Raw genomic sequence first — 23,360 nt, forward strand, 5'->3', positions numbered from 1 at the left:
ATTCACCATTCTGTCCTTATCGATCAGTCTGTTTAAACTTTAATGAGCTCTGGGCTGCTGTTAGTGCCCCCAGAGAAGAAGGTAGAGAGAAGAGGTGGGGGTGGGCAGCACCAGAGTATTCTAAGGAAATAAATAGGGGCACGTCTTCTCTTCTGCCTGTTTAATTCCTCTCTTCTCTCCCCACTTTCAGCCCCCACATTGTTGAGAATCTTCTGTTGTTTGCCCTTGGGTCTCCTTTGTTCTTCTAACATATAGCCTTGCTTGCCATTAAGGAAATGATCAAGAAGAAAATATAATCCCCTGATGAGAAACTACTTTTAAAAAGGTCTACTATAAGTACAGCTTGGTTTAATGGTAGATTTTTAATCATCTCCCAGTGGCGGCCAACTTGTCATCTATTTGAGCCCTGCTAGCCACGAAAGTGCTATGGCCATTTGTCCTTAGGGATGCTATCTCACTGTAGCAAACATGCATAAAGCTCTTGGGTCTTAGGCCATTCCTCTGACTTGGAATATGGCCAGAAGCCACAGGATAAGCATGACACATCTATTGGGAACATCATTGCTGGTGTGAAGTTTAGTGAGGGGAAACATTTGTGTATTAGAGAGATGTGTACCCACCATAGAGCACAGATTCCAGAGGCAGAGTGCATGATTGACATCCAAATGCCAACATTGATTAACTTGTCCATTTACTCGATAAGTTCCTTCATGTGTCTTGTCTCAGTTTCCTCCTCTGTAAAATGGGAATTATGGCAGTAGCCATCTCTATGTGGTTGTTCAAGAGTTCAATGAGTTAATATTTATCCAGTGTCATAACAGGGCCAGGTGGCAGTGCAGTGATAATGCAGAGACCCATATGGGAAGTTACCAGAGTTGTATCTTGGGATCTTCTCATATATTCTGTGTGCTCATACTTTCTCACGGTATTGACTGAGGGGCTGGGATGGCTGTGGTGTCAAGACCTCTTTGGGGGTGCTTTCTCTCTGTTTGCTGTAAGTAAATAAACAATCTTTCTAATGCTGTAACGATGTTTGTAAATGAATACATACTGTTTCCTATGTTGGTGTCAGTGATAACAGAAATGAGCAGATTATGGAGGAGAAAGAATTTCTCAGGTAAAATACTGGAAAGTCTAAGTCCATCGGGGTGGTACCTCTTGAGAACATCCACTCATTCTCTTTCTGGTTAGGGTTCCTTCTGTGTAAGATTTTGAATATTGCTCGTCTAAGACAAAAGGTGGTATAAAACATATCCTGGCCTGTTGTCATCTTTTTTTTTTTTTTTGGAGAGGTTTTTGCTATAGGGCACCTTTGTTCACCAGAAAGAGACAGAGAGACAGAAAGCAAGAAATCATCCCCTGGGGGGATGGCCATATCACAATCCCTTCTCCTCCATTCTTCTCTCGGGATCTTGGGCACACACACACACACACCTGGCGTGAGTTTAAGCCACTGGGTTTGGGACTTGAACCATGGTTGGCTACATGGGAGTTCAGCGTCATATACATTACACTAACTGCTGGTCCCACGACCTGTCTTCTTTTTTATGGACTCCAGGAAGTTGAGCATTTGAGAGCTGTTGTGTTGCTTCCTCTTCCCTAAATTATTCACATTGCCTGAGGTAATATTCCCCCTTAGTCAGATTAATAATAACAAAAATACAGTGTTGATGACGTTCATGGCAACTAACATTCTTTTTTTTTTTTTTTCTTTTTTTGGAGAGGGTTTTTGCTATAGGGTGCGTGTGCTCACCAGAAAGACAGACAGAGACAGAGAGACAGAAAGTGAGAAATCACCCCCCAGCAGGGATGCCACGCCACAATCCCTTCTTACCCATTCTCCTCTCGGGATCTTGGGCATGCACGCGCACACACGCCCGGTGTGAGTTTAAGCTGCTGGGTCTAGGACTTGAACTGCTGTCGACTACATAGGAGTCCAGTGACATAGCCATTATGCTAAACTGCTGGTCCCACAACTAACATTCTTGAGCACTAATCCTGAGAAAGTGTTCTGAATACTTAACTCATACTTTGTTTTATCCTCACAATAACCTTTTGAGGCAGTTTCTATTCTTTCTGTTTTACATATGGGGAAAAAATGGCTTTGAAGAAGCTTAGTAATTAACCTGAAGTCTCATGACTAATAGGAGGAAAGGATGGGATGCTGTGCCTACCACTGCCTCTGCCCTCATACTCTGCCCTGGTTTCTCTCTAGCCTTATTCTCTTCCATAGGACCCCTCCTTGGAAGTTGTCTGAATCCACTCAGAGTACTTAGGATTAGCCATTATGTGAAGCATCATGAGTTTACCCTGTTTGCTGTATAAGCAGACTGGGTTACAGGTGCCTTTACTTGATATTTCCACAGAGCAGGTGTCTTATTTATCTATATTTCTCTAGAGTTCCTCACCTGTAAAATACTCAGTTAATGTTTGATGATACATGAATGAATGCAATGTTCTGAAGTACTCATTGTCTGGAATGCTCTTCTCTTACCCTCTTCGTCTTCCCAGCTCCTGGGCACCTCAGGAGGTGAATGTAAGCATTACTTCCTTCTGGAAAGCCTGCCTTGATTGGTCTCTGATAGTTCCTGCACTTCCTTGTCAACCTTGCAAGAAAGAAGGTGAAAAAGCCCCTTTCCACTTGTATCATTATCTAGTCTTTATCAGATTGCATTTTAATTGTTGACTTGTTTGGTTCCTTTTAAACCATGAGCTGAATTCTTGGAGATATTCATCCATGTGTCTCCGGCCTCTAACACTGCTTGGCACGGATACTCAACTAATGTTGGATTAGTGGTACTTAGCATTGAAAACAAATGCAAAACACTCTGGTATCCCTGATCTTGTTTATGTGTGGCAATAACTATGAGGTAGGAAGGACAATTACCATTTTTCTCTGACATATGAGGAAATTGAGATTCTGAAACTAGCAAGTATTAGGGACAGGGGTAGGGCCATAGTGAGATGGCTTCAAATCCTCCTCTTTGTCCTATTCAGTACTCCTCCTAAAATTGATAGTCTTTATTGGGCTGGTACCTAGCATACCTAGAAGGTTCTGTCGAAACACACAAGTCATAGGGGATATAGGCTCTGATTTTAAGAGCTTTTATTCTTTTTTGGAGCCACAAACTGTAATTACTCCAACATAGTGAAAACATTACAAGTTAATGTATTATTGGTACTGAACTTTCATTAGGAAGAAGGAGAAGATAAGCTCGAGGACTCATTTAGTTAACCGATATTATCTTTCTTTCATTTAGTCTTCAAACACTTATTGAGCACCTAGTATGTACTATGCTCTTTGCTAAGCATGGAACATGTCTAGGGGAGATATACAAGGTCTCTGCCCTTAAAAATGAAACAGTGAAGTTGCGTGGTAAACACACACACACACACACACACACACACAGAGCCAATGGAGTACTGCTTGGTTCTATGTTGTAACTAGCTCTATGAGTAAATGTGAGAAGGGACAGAAGAGAATGCAGCCCATGTGGGACTGAGAAACAGTATTACTTAGAACCATTGTAGTTTATAGTGTACCCTCATATCCATTTGTCATTTCAAGGAAAGCAGGGAAGGGGTAGTTATCTGATTTTACAGTTGAAAAGAAAAAAAGAGGGTGACAGTTAAGTGGGTTTTTTTTCAAGGTCACTTATGTAGTATGTGATAAACCTGAACTCAGATGTGACAAATCTGTGCCGCCTTCTCATCAACACCATACACCTTCATTGTTTGTCAAATTTTATTAGTTTTCTTTCTTTTTGAAATTATTTAATTTTTTTTACATTTAATGTATATCTTTGCAGCATACAAAATAAATTTTCTCAGCATGAATGCACTGCATATCAGTCTAGTCAAAGACATTACCATACACAATTGTCATCAACAGATAATTTTCCATTATTGTGTCTGTTAAATGTTTTGCTTTTTTCCTCCCTTGATTCCTTCTCTCCCTCCACTTCCCACTCTCCTTCCACACTGTCTTTAGTATCCACAGTTGCTTTCCATTGGTTTTATACCAGTCTTTCAGGTTCTGCCATAGACTGCAGATATTCGGTGTGCATTCAGTGGGGACATACAATGCCCCTCTTTCATAGTCTGACTTGCTTCACTTAGCATTAAATCATCTGTATTCAACCACTTTCTATAAAACGCCAGGGTCTCACTGTTTTTTTTTTTTAATGACTGAGTAGTATTTCATAGTGTATACATGCCATACTTTCTCAGTCCATTCATTCATTCTTAGACATTTGGGTTGATTCCATGTCTTTGCAACTGTGAATAATGCCATGATAGACATGGATGTGAGAGTGTTTTTCCAACTGAGCACATTCCTATACTTTGGGTAGATATCCAAGAATGGGATTGCTGGATTATTAGAAGAGCCTAACTGATGTTCTCATATTTGTTGTTGTTATCCCCCTGATCCATTTGCCTTCTCGTGGGTAAAGTGATTTCTTTTTCTTTAATGCTAACCTAATCATGTCATGCTTCTGCTTACAACCCTTCAATAGCTTCACAATTTGGGTAGAATTCAAAATCCTTCACATGGCCTTCAGGGCCTTGTATGATTTGATCCTGACCTGCTGGACCTGCTGTCCTGGCTAATCTCACAATCCTTTCCTGGCTTTCTGCATCCTAGCCACTCCCTCTTTCTGACATGCCTTCTGAGGCAGAATACTCCCTATAGTCTCAGAAGATTCACAGTTTCTATCTTGTGCCTGCACTCTCTTCTGCCTCCTGCTAGCCTATTTAACTCCTGTTCATTCTTAGATCTGCACTAATAGAGCAGTGGCAAGCCACATGTAGTTATTTAAGTTAATTAGAATTAAATAAAATTAATCTTTGCTTATTGCAATAGCCACATTTCAGCTGCCTAATAACCAATGTGACTGGGGATTAATGCATTGGACAGTACAAATTTTTAACACTTCTATCTTTGCAAGAAGTGCCAGTGGCTAGTGCTCCTTAAAATCTTAGTTCTTTTGGTAGGAAGCCTCCTGTCCAGTGCCACCTCCAGCTAAGTCCTAACTTCATTTATAGTTTTCACAGTAGAATATCACATGGTTTGTAAATAATTCATTTCTTGATTAATATAAATCAATGCAGGACCAGCAGTTAGTGTAATGGCTATGTCACTGGACTCCCATGTAGTCGACCGTAGTTTGCGTCCTGGACCCGGTGGCTTAAAACTCACGCTGGGTGCGTGTGTGTGCATGCCCAAGATCCCGAGAGGAGAATGGAGGAGAAGGGATTGCATATATTACAATCATTATATAAATCAGTAAGAAAATATTGTATCATTGGAAAAGTCATGATGTATTTTTCTATGCAAAAATGCATCATGACTTTTCCAAAGACCCAGTAACAACATACATACAATGAAATAGGGTAAATAAATAATAGAAACTTTTTTTGGATTAATAGCTTCCTACTAGATTATAATCTTCTACTAGATTTTATATTTCAGGAGGGCAGGAACTATATTTTGCTCATCCAGAGCTAAGCATGCATTAGACTCAGGAAGTGTGAAAAAGAATGGAGGATTAGGCCCAGTCCTGTAGCACAGTGGTTATAAGCTCTTGTTCAATGGGAGTCAGATCCCACATGACTGGCCATTGTTTGAATCCCACTCCAGGTGGCTTAAGAAACATGTTGGGCTCATCTACATACCCTAATCTTGACAGGCTGAAGAAATAAGAGGAAAAGGTTTGTGGTGTGGTCACACATCATTGGGAGATGCTTTCTTTTTTTCTCTCTCTTTCATTATGGTGAGCACACACCCTCTGTCAGAAAAAAAAAAAAGAAAGAATGATCAAAAGAAATTGGGACTTTCTGAGCCAGCAGGTGGTATGGTGGTTACAACAGCTGGATTCCACATGGTGACTGTGTGGTTTGAGATGGTGACTTGGAAAACATGCTGGGTACTTTTGCATGTTTGCCCAAAATCCAAAAAGGAGAATGAAGGAGAAGGGATTGCTGTGTAGCTATCTCTTGGGGGTCAATTTCTTATTTTCCTCTCTTTCTCTCTGTTTCTGTCTTTCTCCAGTGAGCACACACACTCTATAGCAAACTATTTGATTTACTAGCTATTGTCTGATTCTACTAAAATGTAATCACTAAAAAAGCAAGTATATTTAAAATGTTTTATTCTCCGTTGTTTCCAGAATACTTAGAAAAGTGCATAGCCTGATCCTCGAATGGGCTTGATTATATTTGCTAAGGACCTACTGAGTGAGTGAATGAATTGTGTAGGTAATAGGAAGTGATAAAACCCAAAGGAGCTAGGAATTTCATAACTCCGTGAACAAAGCTGACAAAGGCATTCAGATCAAGATAGAAAGAATATATGAACAGCCACAGAGTATGCCACTCCAAGCCAGATTCTCTCTGTGAGGCCCCAGGCTTTGAACCCTTGTTCTAAATAGAACTGAAGATAAAACCAGGTATTCATCTGACCCTCCAGTTCTCAGTCTGGATGGTTTCTCAGGTGTACCATCTCCCCACAAATATGGCAGACTTGCTGATTTAAAACATATGCAGGACTGAACTAGTTCCCACAGTGAGAACAAAGTCATGCATAATCCCTTCTCCAAATATTTGTTTGCTGCCCTGTGGCTACAAGTTGACAGTTGTTAGACAGGGACCAGGTTACCAAAAGAGGTTGTAGAAATCTCCTCTGGAAATTCTTTAGAAGAGCAATGTGCTTTCTCTCTAGCCAGTAAAATTCTCTTGATGCCAAGCTGCTGGGTAAGTTCACTAGGCTGCTTTCTTCTTTCATTAATAAGATTGTAAAAAGGAACCCTAAGGTCATCAGGTTAAGTCCCAGGGGCATTCTGAGTAGTGTGACCCTGACAGCCATCTTTCTGGGAGGGTTCAGATGGTTGGGGAGAGGAGGTTGGAGAATGGGAATGGTTCTCAGCTGTGGATAAGCATGATCTTAAGATATTTCCTTGTAAGGCCAGGGAAATAATAATGACTACCGGCAAATCTGGTTTAAATGCATGTCATAATTATTCTCTTTACTTAGACAATAAAGATCTCTCTATTTTAGAGAAGTCTCTGTTTTAGAGGTAGAGACACTGAGCCTTTGTGACTGAAGACCATGGTTAGAATTTAGAGCTCTGTAGGGCTTCAGATGGGATTTATAAAATTGGTTGAAGAAATCATTTCCTTGCTTCTACTGGAAGGTTATTCCCATCATAATTCTTAGGAAGATTCGAGTCTATTCATTTTTTTCTATTGTTATTCCTGTATGCTGTCATTATTATATGTGCTCACATGACAGACAAAGCACACTGTGCTCACATGACAGACAAAGCAGTAGTTTCTACACACAACTAATAAGGCATTGAGTGTTTTTTTTTTTTCGTTTGTTTGTTTTATCTTTTACATTTTCTACAAAGGTTACTGGTTCCAAAATACTTTGAAACTCATTAAATCCTTTGTTCTTTACCTGTAAGGTATGCTTTACTCTAAGGGAACTGAGGCTCAGAAAAGTGGTAAAATTAGCACAGGATTACCTGATCCAGAGTGGTGGAATTGGAACCATTGATGGTTCTTTGGATCCCATTTCCCATGTTTGTTTCTATTCCAAAGCTATTCTGTGGTGAGAAGTTTGATTGAGTCATCTGCATTTTCTCACCTAATTCTACTTTTGACTAGTTGCAGACCTGTGTAAAATGGACTTACCGAAGTCAAACATGCACTCTCTGGGCTCAGAGGCCAGTAGGGCCACATGGCAAGTGCGAATTAGGGCTGGTTGATAGATCAATTGACATTTCCTATCTTCAAAGATCTGAGGCAGCTACTTTAATAACAGCTGCCAGATAATGAGCAGATCACACCTTATGTTACTGAATTCTCACATAACATCATTGGAAAATACAGGTATAAGTAATAGAAAAATTCAGCCCAAGTACTTGATTACCTGACTTATCAAAGTCAGGTAAGAAGTGGCAGAGCCCGATTTCAAACTCAAGCAGTCTGCCCCTAAAGCCATTGATCTTAACCACTGCTCAGTGATAACCATATCAAATTGGATGAACATTCAAACAGAAGAAGCCATGACCATAAATCCTATGGAGACATGAACCAGTAAGACAAGGGAGGGGTTGGAACAGTTGTAATCATGTCACGTTCCCTCAGCCACATAGCCAGGGTGGTAGAACTAGGATTTGAATCCAGGTCTTTGTGACTCATTGTTATAGGGCTATGCCACCTATTGAGGAGTGGATTTGTTCCTTATGCTCTTGTAAGTCTAGATGCTTCAGTGTGGTAAAGGCAAGCAGGGCATTCACCTGGTGGTTTATGGGGCATTGTCCTCCCTGGAGCACATGCCCTGTCCACAGAGTGACTCTCTTGGGAAGCAGGATATTCTCTGATGATAGAGGCCATCAGTACGGTGTAATGGAAGGAATACAGGATCTGAGTTTGAATTCTGACTCTGCCATCTACTGCCTTTGTGACAAGGGGAAATTCCTTAACCTCTCTATGCCTATTTGCACTCCCTTCTCCTTCCCAGGCATCCACATCTATCTTTCTTTCTTTCTTTCTTTCTTTCTTTCTTTCTTTCTTTCTTTCTTTCTTTCTTTCTTTCTTTCTTTCTTTCTTTCTTAATATGAAATACAGATACTGAGTGTTTCTTTTAGAGAGCTTTGTAAGAATTAAATGGCATTTATAAAGCATCTGGCACAGAGTAGAGTAGATACTCAATATATGGCAGCATTGTAATCTTCATTATTATATTATTTGAAAAAATGTAATGCTTTATTTGTTGGAAATCTCTAATATCTGTGTAGCTCTTATTTGAGGAACATGATAAATAGTAACAGATGAAATCCTAAGTTATATGTCTGTTATTCCCACATAGGGAACAAAAATAATTGTGCATTTGAAGGTGAATTTTACTAAATGGGAATGAACATTTCTGAGATTTAAAAGGTTATTGTCATATTTTAATTTAATGGGAAACGTTAATTTTTTTGGTCACTATACTTTTTCAAAAAAAGAAAACCAGGGGGACCAGCAGTTAGCGTAATGGCTATGTCTCTGGACTCCCACATAGTTGACCGCAGTTTGTGTCCCAGACCCGGTGGCTTAAAACTCATGCCGGGTGCGTGTGCGTGCATGCCCAAGATCCCGAGAGGAGAAAGGAGGAGAAGAGATTGTGGCATGGCCATCCCCCATGGGGGGGTGGTTTCTTGCTTTCTGTCTCTCTGTCTCTCTTTGTCTGTCTGGTGAGCACATGCACCCTATAGCAAAAACCTCTCCAAAATAAATAAATAAAACCATAGAAACAAAAGTTAAAAAAAACATATGAGTCAATCTATTATTTTACAACTTTAAAAATTACACAAACGAGTGAAAAATCTTCTATCTTTTCTACCAAGAGCTCCATCCTTAGAGACAACCACTCCTGTTAACAGTTTGTTGCATGTTCTTTTTTTGTTTTATCTTATTAATATACCATATATTTCCATTTTATCTTATTTTTTTCAAGAGGTTTTTGCTATAGGGTATGTGTGCTCACCAGAAAGACAGAAACAGACAAAAAGCGAAAAAATCACCCCCTGGGGAGATGGCCACACCACAATCCCTTCTCCTTCATTCTCCTCTCGAGAGCTTGGCACACATGCACATGCCTGGTGTGAGTTTAAACCACTGGGTCTGGGACTTGAACCGTGGTTGATTACATGGGAGTCCAGCAACATAGCCATTGTGTCAACTACTGGTCCCTCCATTTTATCTTTTATAACTGAACTTTTTACAAAATATTTAACAGCTTGAGGCATAATTTACACACCATAAAATCCTTCCTTTGTAAATGTATAATTAAAATTACATAGTTGTGCAATTATCACCATAATTCAATTTTGAAACATGTTATTTAAAAAAAAAAATTGTGCCTATTTCCCCAGCCCCCATCATAGATAACTGTTTATCAGCTTTCTGTCTTTATATTTACTCTATTTAGAAATTTTATATAAATGGAATCATAAAACAAGACTCCTGTCATTTAGCATGTTTTTAAGGTTCATCTATATTGTTGTTCCTATTCACATGCCTTGCCTTTCTCTTGCTGAGTAGTATTCCACTGTATGGATATACCATTATTCATTTAACATTTAGTTAAACTATAATGGATATTTGGTTTGTTTTCAGTGTGGGGGTATTTAAGTAATGCTGCTATGAATATTCATGTACAAGTCTTTGTTTTGACATATGTTTTCATTTTTCCTGGGTAGATACCCAGAAGCGAAATTGCTGGGTTGTGTGGTAAGTTATATATAAAAATGCCATGCACTTTTTTCAAAGTAGCTGTATTTTAAATTTCCACAGTAGTATGTGAGGGTTCCACTTTCTCCATAATTCTCTAACATCAGTATTGCCAGTGTTTGTGATTATGGCTGTTCTAGTAGGTGTGTGGTAGTATCTTACTGTGATTTTTAATGTATACTTCTTAATGACTAATGATGTTGAATAATTTTTCAGGTGCTTATTGGACATTTGTATATTTTCTTTCTAAATAGTTTTGCTATAGAGCATGTGCACTCACCAAAGAGAGACATTAGAAAGAGAGAAAATGTACCTCAGGGGGGATGGCCATGCACAGTCCACTCTCTTCTCAGGATTCGGGCACACATACATGTGACTGGTGTGGTTTTCAAGCTGCTGGGTCTGGAACTCAAATTGTGAAGTCATCCATGTGGGATCACCATGCCACCAACTGGCCCTATATATATATATATATATATATATATGTTTTAAAGTATATATATTTTTTCCATTAGTGAGAGAGATACACAGAGCCAGAGGCAGAGAGACAGAGAGACAACATCCCCACCAAGGGCTTGATGCTATTGTACAATCTACTCCTACCCCAGCCAGCCCTGGATCATGGGTACACATAGGGCCCACACACTCAGGGAAGTCTCTGGACTGTGAACCTGGGACCTGGGACCTTTGCATGTGACTTAACCTGGCTGAAGGTCATGCTTTATCAGTGTACCACCATTTGACCCCTGGTTTTCAACTGCTATGCAGTGGGGCCAGTCCAAGGTTTTGGTATTTTGGTTTTTTTTTAAAATTTTATCTTAATGGTTTGTTTTGTTTTGTTTGCATTTAGGAATTTAGTGCTAGTATCACTACCAGATAGTCCTTTCCCAAGAATTTTCTTGGTACCTTTATCTTAAACCAATTAAGCATAAATGTTTAGGTTTATTTTTTATATCTCTTTTCTGTTCTATTGATGTATAAATTATTCTTATGCCCATACCATGTTGACTTAGTAGTGGTTGTTTTATACTAACTTTGGAAATCAGGTTGCATAAGTTTTCCAAGTATGTTGTTTTCTGAAAAGGAAAGTATTTTAGGTTCTTCTGTGTTCTTTGCATTTCTCTACAAATGTTAGAAGTTTATCAGTTTCAATGAAAACAAAAACAAAACAAAAACTTGTTAGGATTTTAATAGGAGTCATGTAGAATCTGTAGATTAATTTCAAGTGATTGCTATGTTAACACTATGGAACTTTCCATTCTGTGAATATGTGTATTTCTTAAATTTATAGCTTTTTGTAGCAGTATTTTGCAGTTTTTTAGGGTATAGTTCTTAAACTTCTTTTGATAAATTCATTCCTGGGTATTTTGTTCTTTTGATACTATTATGAATATAATTATTTTCTTGATTTCATTTTTGATATGTTGCTAGTATGTAGAAATGTAATTGATTTTAATATGTTAATCTTCCTGTGACCTTTCTAATCTTGCTTAGTAGGTCTAGTAGCATTTTTTTTTAAGATTTTTCAGAGTTTATGATATATGTGATCATGTTATTTGCAAAGAAAGATATTTTAATTTCTTTTCTTATCTGTATGCTTTTAGTTTTTTTTTTCTTGCTTTATTGCACCGGATATAACTTAGAATTCAAGAACTGGTGGAAATGATGATTTTTGCTTTGTTTCTAATAGAGGGAACTAGTAATTTTACTATTAATATGCTCTTTGTCAAGTTGTGGAAGTTCCTTTTATTTTTTATTTATTGAGGTTTTTTTTTTTTTTTTGAGGAGTGGATGTTTTGTTTCTACACCTACTGAAGTGCTCATTTGGTGTTTCTGCTTTATTCTGTTCATATGTTTACCACATTCATTTATTTATAAATATCAAGCCACTTTATATTCCTGCTTGAGGTAACCTCATATGGTCATTGTGTATGATGCAACTTTTACGTCTTGTAGAATTTGGTTTATTAATATTTTGTTAAGGATTTTTTCCCACATTTTATTGAATCACTAAAGATCTTAATTAATTAAAAAACTTTCAATAACAAGCACAACTGATATATATTTATGAACACATGTCTGACTTTAGGTGTAAACTTCAGTGAGTAAACTGAACATAATATAAAGTAGCACCCTGCTGGGGCTGTCTAGCTTACTGCTGTCATTAAATAGGCATTTTTAATGCATTTTTTTTTATTTCAAGGAAAACAGTTTTAGTTTTAATAGATCGAAATAAAAAAATATTAAGAGAAATTTGCTTAAGACTGGAAGCCAGAAAAAGGTTAGGATTCAGTTCAAATAGTAAGTAGATGAACCTATCAACCGTTTAAGAGAAGGCAAAAAGCCTTAGATGTGGAAATCAAAGTATAGAAGATCAGTAGTGTTTTAGTCTATAGTCAAAAAATTCTATTTCCACCAGTTTTGTTAAGGATTTTTACATTCCTGTCCTGACATGGCATATTATCTGGAAATGTTATGGTGTTTTGTTTTTTTTGACTTTGGTATCAAGGTAATGCTGGCCTTGTAATATTTGCTTAAAAGTATTTCTTTCTTCACTGTGTTCTAAACAAGTTTGTATAGGATTGGTAATTTTTTCCTTAGTGAAGCCATCTGAGTATGGAGTTTATTTCATTTGTTTTTATGGAATGTTTTAAGTACAAAAAAAGTTTAGCTTTTTTAATTTTTTAATGAAGTTTTCTTTTTTATTCTTTTTTTTTTTTTTTACTTTATTCACGATAGAGCTTATTCATACACATGTGAGATTCAGAGAAGGGGAGAGAGAGGAAGGGAAGCACCCTCCACAATACACAAGTCAGATCACACCCCAGTCCTTCAGTCCATAGGATCTCGGGCCCTTGCAGGCATCCCCAGCACATTTCAAGCTGACTGGGCCGGCACTTGAACTGTGGTCACTGTGTAGGAAACAGCTTCTCATGAGCAGTGCGTTACCATTCCTTCACAGAGTCAGCTTGGTCTGGTTTCTCCTGAGTAGCGCATTGTTTCTGTGTCACATATCTGACCCCAATTTTAAGATTTTTAAAGAAAAAAAAAATGCTTCTAAATTTGTCGTGTGGCTTTTATCAATTGCCATAGCCTCCAATTTTTTAAAAATGATTTTGCCCAGTTTTATACTTTATTTTGCTAGGAGGATTTTCTGATATCTTTATACCACCATACTCAGAAGTTTCTTCACTACCTCTTTCTTTAAAAAAAAAAAAAAAAAAATTCTTATAGACAAAGAGAGAAGGAAAGTGCGAAAGTACCTTCCCTGGGGCTCAGTCATGCTGCAATCCCTTCTCCCCATCTTGCCCTCATTTTGGGACTTTGGACATGCACGCATACTCACCTGGTGTGTATTTTAAGCTGACAGATCTGGTACTTGAATCTGCAATTGACCATGTAGGATCCGACTGCCTTAACCTCCATGCCACTGGCTGGGTCCCTCTTTTTTTTTTTTTTTTTCAATTGTATTCTATAACTTACTTAATAAAAAGTAGTTTTGTTTTTCTTCAGTTTTAAATTTGTTAGAAGGCATGTGTGCTTGCTGGAGAGAGAGTAAGTGAGAAAGTACCTCCCATGAGAGATAGTCACATCACAGTCTTTTCTCCTCTCTTTCTTTTTTTGAAATCTTTGGCACTCATACACATGTGCCCAGTGTGTTTTTTTAAGCTGTCAGATTCAGAACTTGAACTATGTGGTGGGCCATGTGGGATCCAGCCACCTTAACCACCATGCCATTGGCCGGTTCTTACGGTTTTTAAATATATTCTTAGCAATGAGCAATGCTGCTGTTAACTTTCTGCCTATACATTTATTTACTTATGCTAAAAATTTCCAAAGATAGCCTCCTAAAAGAGGGATTACCTGGTCAAAAGGTATGCGTATTTTAATTTTAATAGATACTATCCAATTATTCTCCAAAATTTGCATTTAGTAACTACACTGTTAAGATAATATTCAGAAAATTTCGCTTCTCTATGTCTTACCACTACTATATACTATGGATTTTTTATACTTTTGCCAATATGAAAAGCAAAAATTGTTACATTTTTAACTTATCTGATTACAGTGGAGTTGGAAATCTTATGAAATGCTCTTTGACCATTTCTTTTTATTTTATAGGTGAACCTTTATGTCCTTTGCTTAGTTTTCAATTACAATGCTTTTCTTTTTCTCATTAATCTGTAGGATCTTTTGTTACTTTGATGATATTTGAATTTGTCTGATTTATATTGTAAATACTTTTTCTCTTTCATTTGTTTTCTTCTAGTCATAACTCTTCAAGGCTTTAAAAACTGGTATTATAATCTATGTCTTTATTTATTTATTTATTTTTTAACAGAAAGTTATACAAGGGATCAATTTAAAGCAGATTCGAGGACTTGGGTTTGATGCCACGTGTTCTCTGGTTGTTTTGGATAAGCAGTTTCGTCCTTTACCAGTAAACCATGAAGGTAGGACTATTCCTCTCCCCTTTTCTGGCCTAGACAGATATGACTGATTAACCCAAAGGACCCAGGTGGAACATGAGGTCAGACATCTGTTACCTCTGGTGATGAGATTTAGAGGTGGAGCAAAGAGAACAGAGATCATGTCCCAGAAGTTCAAAGCTTAGCTAGCCATCCATATGAGTGGCTGACACTGGGATCTGGATCAGGGAGAGACTTGGCTCTATCAAGCACAAGAGCCACAATAGAGAGCCTGATGAAGGAAGATTCTGGAAGCATTAGCTCAGAGTGAGTAGCCTTTAAACAGATAGATGGTATGGCTGTTTCTGGAGAGGGGAGTGTCAGTGCTTGCAGTTGCTTTCTGTGTGAAGCTCCTATTCCATGCTCATTTGAGTGGGTGAACCAAGTTCATTTAAAGGAATAAAACAGGCAGATAGGTCCATTTATCACACAGAAGCTGGAGACAGATGTCCTCTGTATTTTCAATGGTCAGACCAATAGACACTTACTTTTAATGATGTTCTAGACAGTGAGTCTACAGAAGTGAGCTGCAGCAAATGTCAAGCGCCACTTGAGGCAACCATCAGAGAGTTTTCACAGCAGGTGAAGTTATCCCTTTGGGGCAAGTTTAGCCAGTAGTACTAACACTAAGATTGCAAACCCAGAAGTCTATACTAGTTTGGCAGGTAATGTAAATGAGTAAAGTGGGCCATGATTGAGGAAAGTAATAGCACATGTGCAGAGATAATTTTTAAGTGATACTTAACTTTGACATGAGTGGACATACTAGAGAGTGGTAGAGACAGCAGTGTGCTGGAAATTGCAGGCGCTCTCTAGGGGGTAAGGCTGTAGGTACTGAAGTCAGCTGTTGTCAGGGGAGCCACTGCAGTCACGTTCTGGGCTTGGTTCTGTTTCAGAAACCTCAGCTGTAGACACTGATACAGTGCCCTATTCACAACTGGAGGCTGCAGTATAGCAGGGCGCACTGGGGCACACTGAAACTGGAGTTAGACAGGGACCATGTCTTTGTTCTTGCTGGCCGTGACACCTTGGCAAGTCACTCAACCTCTGCATGTCCAGTTTTCTCTTCTGAAAGAACTGGAATAATGAAACAGTAGCTTTGCTATGAGAAGTGAGAACCCGACACCTACAATGCTCAGAAAAATTTATTCTATCAGATTATGAATTATTCAAGTTAAGGGAACACATTCTACTCACTTCTATGAACCCAATGCATGAAATACTTAGTACCACAAATGACATGAACTGAAGAAGTATGCAAACGAATGATTAGAGCACAGTGGTAATGACCATCTTTTATACATGTACACTCTCTTTCACACACACACACACACACACACACTTCTCCCCTATTTCTTGCCACTGTTATTAGCACCTACTGTGTATCCAGCCCCGTAAGCACTAGGGCTTCAAAGATGAGTCTGAATAGTCCGTGTCTCAGTTGGCATTGTTCTGGTCCGGCAGGACAGAGCAGCCTCTGTCTGCACCACTTCAGAGAGCAAGGACTAAAGAAGTGGTGGTGAGCAAGCAGGCCTCCTGCAGCAGCAGCACCCTCTGCTTTCGTGATGTGGACAGCCACGGACCTGCCACTGTGGGGAGCTGTCAGTGCTTCCTTTATTGGCTTTCTTTAAGTAAAGGTCAGGTGAATATCTTCTGGGATGCTGTAGGTCAGGTATTTCTTTCGCTGATAGTGAATAGATGTGGTGTGCGCAGGCCAGAAATGTCTCAGAAGGTAAAAACGCAGAGAGCGATTGGTATGAAAGGGGTGGCTTTGGGAGCTGGGATAGAAGGATCTTGGCTCCATAAAGCTTAAGAACCCTGACAGAGAGCCTGATTTTGTGTGGGACTTCAGATGTTAAGAATTCTCTTTCAAGGATTCTGTATCATCTGATCTTAGAAAATACATGTCTTTCATTTGTATGTATGTATGTTTGTTTATTTTTAACTCCCTGTTCACTAGTATCAACTGAAGATCTTTTTTTGTTTGTTTTTAAAAGTTACCCATTCATGAGGCTTACCCCCAAGATTAGTATTTACTGTGTTTAGGATGGGGCTAGGGTCTCAACATTCTAAAAAAGTTTCCTCATTAATTAATGGGGATAGTCACTGGGCACAGATGAAGGGACAGTTAAAGTATGAGGAAAAAGGGGCAGGGTGGTTGACGAATGAACTTCCACATTGCCAGTTGCACTTCTGCTTTCAGATCCAGTAGCTTGAAACTCACACCGGGTGCATGTATGTGTGTGTATATGCCCCAAATCTTAGGAGAATGGAGGAGTAGGGATTGTGATGTGGCCATTCCCACTTGGGGGGTGGGTGGGTGGCTGGGGGCGATTTCTCTTTCTCTCTCATTGTTTCCCTCTGTCTCTCTGGTGAGTGTATGAGTCTTATGGCAAAATCCTCAATAAAAAAATCTGAGGAACCAAACACTTAAAGTGGAAGAAGAGAGTTCCTTGTTAAACCTGGATGCCACCTTTTTTTTTTTCTTTGTAGTTGAATTGCCTCTTGTTAACAGGCCCTGTATTAAAAGAGTAGCTAGGTTGCAACCCTAATTTTAAGTGTTGAAATAACTTTTTTCTACCTAAAAGGTTAAAATGTACTCATTTGTCAAATGTATCCAGCTGCAGGTGCCCCTCACCGGTTTCTGGCCTTTCAACAGATTATATTAAGGTTAGATTTTATCTGAAATTGGTTTCCTTGTGTTAGAAGATGAAATTAGAATTGTAAAGGTGGTTTAAAGGTTCTTTAAAGATTGTGCCTACTTGCACAGTAATCGTTAACTGGAATGACTTTGGGGGAAAGAAAATGGAGTCAGGAAGATTGTAAATAATCTAGTTGACATTAAAAACAAACCCATAAACTGGCAAAAGTGTTGCCATCTTTACATGCCAACCAAAAATTTAAAAACAAAATGAACAATTTAGTGTCAGAACTGATGGTTTTAGAACACTAACCCTTTCTATAGATAAGAATAGTCTCATTGTTTGCCTTTCTTGATTGATCCTTCTTCCTTTGAAGATCTAGATCAGCCCTGGGTTGGATAGTGGTGATGCTGCTGCTGTTTCCTAGTCTGCCACCCACCAAGCTGAGCCTGAATAGCTCTTGATAGGGAGAAAAGGGGCCAGCAGGTGTCATGGTGGTTAAAGTGCTGGATCTCACGTGGCCGACTGTGTGGTTCAACTTCTAGACCCAATGGTTTGACAGTCACTTTAGGGACTTAGGCCCATCTGCCCCAAATCCTGATGGAAAATGGAGAAGAAAGTATTGTGGCACAGCTATCTCCCCTTGAGGGTGATTTTTCTCTCTCTTTCTCTCTCTCAGATGAGTGCACATGTCCTATAGGAAAAACTTAAAAGAAAGAAAGAAAGAAAAGAAAAAAGGGTGATAATTGTGGTGGGAGGAGGGCTTACCACGCAGGCTGCTTGGTGCAACAGAAACCTCATAATTAGGTGCTTTTGGTAATTCCTAGTCACTTTTTTTTCCCCTTTAAGTATGGAACATATTCTGTGACGTGTTCAAAATATTAAGTGGATAAATGGGTGAGTAATCTGCCCCAAGTAAGCTGACTGGATAGCACACGTCTGCACCACCGCATGGTCTCCAGTTCTCTCATGTCATCTTCAGTGACTGAAGGCGACCACATCTTCTTGGCTCTGTGTTGCTGTCTCCACTGTATGGAACCTTTTCCTTCTTCCTCCTTCACCTGCCTAATGATTGGCCAGCCATTTTCAGAATTAAATAAAAGCTTTCCTGCCTTTTAGAAGTTCTCTGCAGCCTGAGACTCAGCTCATCAGAGCCTCCCTGTGCTCCTCCCCTGTCCTTCCCCATCTTTCCCCATACCTCAAACCTTGTGCTGGCAGTCACACATCCAGATACGTGGTTATACAGGACAGGGACTCTGTCACATTCTTTCTGGTATCCCAGCACCCAGCACTAGACCTGGTATACAGTCGATGCTCAATGAAAGATGAACTGAACTTTCTGTTGAGTCATTTATTTGTAATCATCCATAAGAACTGAAAAAGGATAAACTTCTCAGTTTTTGTCTAAACTGAAAATTACTAATTAATAGTCATAAATATAGTAAAATGATTCTGTACAATTCTCACTGTATTGTTCTGACGACATTCTGAGAGCCTCTTTCTGTAGACAGTAGTAGCTTATTGGTCTGTTTACTACGATTGGAAGTTTAGCAACATTCTTCTGTCCTAAAGTAGTAGTCCATACATTCTGTATAATAATTAAGAAGCAATAACAGTATCAGCCTCCCCACACACATCTGCCGCCCACACACGTAGGTGTATGCCTGTGTGCACACACCCACATTCCGATTCCTCAGTAGTGCTGGAATAGGATCTGGACATCAGCATTTTCAAAAGCTAGCCAGGTGGAGGATAAGGTTCCACATGGCTACTGTGAACTAGATTTTTAAGGGAATGAAGACTTTCTACTAATAATTCAGCCTCCAACAAAAGAGCTAGCGGCAGAAGAAGCCACGGGCCTTCAGGATAAGGTTCCACATGGCTACTGTGAACTAGATTTTTCGCGCGGCGCGCATGCGCGCCGCGCGGTTTTGTATTTTGTGATTTTTTTTTTTTAAAGAAGAACAGTAATTACAAATTTTTAATTTTTTAATTTTTTTTCTTTTTTTGTTGTTTTTCTCTGTCTCGTTTTCTTTGAACCCTGTAGCTAAACATTCAAATACTAATAGGGTTGAAATATTCCCCACTATCTTCTGAATCTGCTGCACCAGCAAGCACAATAGAACAGCAAAGAGATTCTGGATCACCTCTGTCTGCTTGCTCCTTAACATTAAGGCTGAACCTCCAGAATTTGAAAGAAAACACAACATTCATCAGATGACAAGAAATCACCGCCGGATCACGAGAAACATGGGAAAACAAGAAAATCCCTCTCCTCCTAGGGAAAAGAGTAACTCTTCATCCACAAGCAGTTCGGTGAAAATCATGGAAATGTCTGATAAGGAATTCAGATCATTCATAATGTCTAAGCTAACAGAGATGGAAGAGAAGAGAGATAATGAACTACTAAAGAGAAAGGAGAAAGAGATTGACGAGTTCCAAGAGATGAGGAAATTCCTGCAAGATCTAAAAGTGGAATTACACACTTTACAAAAGACTCAAACCGAACTGCTAGAGATGAAGTCTATAATACAAGAAGTCAAAATCTCCCTGGAAAGCATTAAAAGCAGACTAGATCATTCAGAAAATAGAATCTCAGATGTAGAGGAGAAAATGGCTGGCCTAGAAAAATCCACCATGAAGGCTGAGAAAATGGCACAAAAATTTGAGAATAATATGCGAGAAGTACTGGATACCATCAAACGTCCAAATATCCGGATAATTGGCATTCCAGAAGGTGAGGAAACCCATAAGGGCATTGATAATCTATTCCAGGAAATCCTGCAAGAAAACTTTCCAAACCTAGAGAGGCATTCAAAGATCCAGTCCCAGGAAATACAACGGACCCCAAATAGAATCAACCCTAGAAGATCTTCTCCAAGACACATTATAGCCAGGTTGACCAAAACTGCAGACAAAGACAAGATACTAAGATTAGCAAGAGAAAAACATCAAGTTACCTACAAAGGACATCCCATCAGGCTAACAGCAGATCTCTCATCAGAAACAATAAAAGCGAGGAGAGAATGGGAAAATATATTCCAAGTGTTAAGAGAGAAGCAGTTTCAGCCAAGAATACTGTATCCGGCAAGATTATCTTTCAGGTGGGAAGAAAAGACAAGAACATTCTCAGATAAACAAAACCTGAAAGAATTTACCAGCACCAGACCAGACCTCCAAGAAGTTCTCAAGGATGTGCTGTATCAGGAAAACTAAACGCAGATACATGGAAATAAGAGTCCAAAAACTGAGAAAGTAGCTAACTTAATCATAGGGACAAGTCTGGAGTTGAATACTATATCCCAGAATTTAATCAGGAAAATTGAACCAGAACAGAAGATAAAAGTATATGAGACTGATAGGTTCATGCACCTACCATTTGAACAGAATCCTAACCTGTTTCCGGGCTTTAAGCAAAGTTCCTTGGCGGTTCTTTGATTTAAGTTAAAACTGGTTTTCTTAGTAGTAACGAGGGAACTCACCTTTGAAAGTAGTCAGGTTATGTAGGAAATTGTGTGATCAATGCAATGTGGGTGGGAAGGGAATGGAGGACAATTTTGGACACTAGAGGTGGTGTGAGAGGAGGGTGGGAAGGGACAGAGGGTCAGAAAGAGGGGTGGAATTAATTCTAGCAACTAGAAGTGGAAATTTATATTTTTTGTAATGTGCATGATTGAGTCACTATGCAGTGTGTACTGGATGGGAGATCGCATTTTGTGTGCTGTGATGATGCCTAGAGAAGGAATGTAAATTGAGTTACAAAAAAGAGTTTCAGGAAAACAAAATATATCTATTCAATGACTGCAGTAGGATATGTAGCCCCAGTTAGGTGCTACTTGATAGGATGCGTAAAGTTAGACTTGTGCTCATGGAAATGTGTCACATGTGTTTGCTAGGAGGGTATTTGGATTGATGAGGGTCTTTGGTGATTCAATAAAATGTGGGGGGAAAATGGTATAGAAAGCAAACATAGATAACAGAGATAGTGTGGGAGGAGAACAGGAGGTGGCAGAGGGTAAGAGAGAGGGAACCAAGGATAGGGGGAAAAAAAGCAAAACATACAGAAAACAAGAAATGGAAGATCACTTGCTAATAATAACATGTTTGTTGATATGCTTGATTGAGACAATATACAGTGTACTCTGGATGGAAAAAAAAAAAAGAAATGGAAAATTGTTGATAACACATATGTTGATGTACTTGATTGAGCCAACAGACAATGTATTTTGGATGAAAACTTCATTTTGTATACTGTAATGATGTATAGCATATTAATGTTAAAAAATAAAAACAAATTAAAAAAAAAAAAAAGAGTCTAGGTATTCAGTGTCGTGACGAGAAAATTCAAAACTTAGGGATCAAATAAATCAACAGGAATGAAAAATGAAAAAAAAAAAAAAAAAGCTAGCCAGGTGAACCTAATGTACAACCAGGATTGAAAATTAGAGTTTTGAGCAATTTTATTATATATTATAATAGAGCCACTCTGCCGTTGGAAAAAATTCTTTGTCTGAGAGAAGTCTCATGCACTTTGCCTTATTTACTGTTTTGAAGTTTATTTCTTTCATGGGAGTGGACAGAGAGAGAGAGACAAGCATCTTCAACATTGTCTCACGCCGTGGTCTCCCCAGCCTTCTCAACCAACCAGGATCGTGGGTGCACACGCCTGGCATGTTCAGTCAGCCAGAAACTGAACCCATGATCTTCCATATGGATCTGGCAAAGCTTGAGCAGCTCATCACCTTTGTGCCATCAAGTGGGCTTTGGCCATTTTCAAGTTACTGCTGCTGTTCATGGCCATTCTGTGGGACCTGAGAGATTTCAGACAAACCAGTGACTAAGCCCTTTTTTGTTATTATGGTGATGACCTTATTTAGATATTTTTTGAGTTGACTTTTTGTTTATTTAATCCTTATTTCTCATGTATGTTGTCCAAATATTTAGAGAATACATTTTGAAATAGTTTTAATTAAAAAATGAATTCAATGGCTCCTAGACTATGATGGTAATTACAATGAGCTAATCACAGTGGTGTAATCATTCTATAGAGAATTTTTAGCCTAATAATGTACTAGACTAGTACATTAAATCAGAACTTTTATGATCTCTAGTAATGCCTGGAGCTGCTGCTTCTTTTTTTTTTAATTGATACTTTTATTTTTATACATTCATGCACTGTATATCATTACAGCTTGCAAAATGAATTTTCCCAGCATGACTTACATACACTATATATAAGTCCAGTCAAAGATATTCTCGTTCATGTTATCATCGACCGATAATTTTCCATTTTTGTGTCCCTTCAATGTCTTGCTTCTTTCTTTTTCCCCTTGATTTCCTTCCTCTTACCCTTTACCACTTCCCAACTCTTCCAACACTTGTGAGACTTTTAGTTAAAAACATTTTTTTATGGAGATAGGGAAGAGTAAAGAAAATGATAACCTCCTATGTACCCGCCACGGAGGATAAACAGTTGAAATTTTGCCATATATTTTCCTCAGGTCTTTTCCTTTTTTCTTTCTTTTTTTGTAAAAACAAGTAACTATTTGTTGGGTCAGCAGGTGGTGTGATGTTTAAGGTGCCAGACTCCCACATGGCTGACCATAGTTCAAGTCCCAGACACGGCAGCTTGAAAATCACACCAGGCATATGTGCATGCATGCCCCAAATCCTAGGAGGAGAATAAAGGTGGAATGTGGCCATTCCACCCAGGAGGCAAAGGAGGATTTCTCACGTTCCCTCTCACTGTCTCTCTGGCAGGCACATACGCCCTATAGCAAAACCCAAAAAAGAAGAAATAACTTTTACATCAGCCCGTGTTTCCCATCTTGCCTTCTGCAGGCAACCATTTTGCTGTGATTACTGTTCATGAACACCTTGTATGTGTCCACAATAATCTTTATGTGTTGTATTTTTAAAAAAACTCAGCTAGTATTATTCATGTTAATATGTATAACTCTATTTTACC

The 23,360-nt window shown here is 38.8% G+C and overlaps 1 protein-coding gene across 6 annotated transcripts in view; it reads left to right on the top strand.

Annotated features, from left to right (window-relative positions):
• The window catches only part of FGGY (FGGY carbohydrate kinase domain containing), a 443,688-nt gene that overhangs the window by 16,158 nt on the left and 404,170 nt on the right, over nucleotides 1-23,360 (top strand). For all 6 annotated transcript variants that reach the window (XM_014590284.2, XM_006154914.3, XM_014590286.2 and 3 more), the window contains exon 3: nucleotides 14,624-14,735. In XM_014590284.2, coding sequence (XP_014445770.1) covers nucleotides 14,624-14,735 — 112 coding nt within the window. The remainder of the gene's footprint in view (nucleotides 1-14,623; nucleotides 14,736-23,360) is intronic.

The sequence above is a fragment of the Tupaia chinensis genome, unplaced genomic scaffold (genome assembly GCF_000334495.1).
Source record: "Tupaia chinensis unplaced genomic scaffold, TupChi_1.0 Scaffold000425_1, whole genome shotgun sequence".
Taxonomy (NCBI): domain Eukaryota; kingdom Metazoa; phylum Chordata; class Mammalia; order Scandentia; family Tupaiidae; genus Tupaia; species Tupaia belangeri.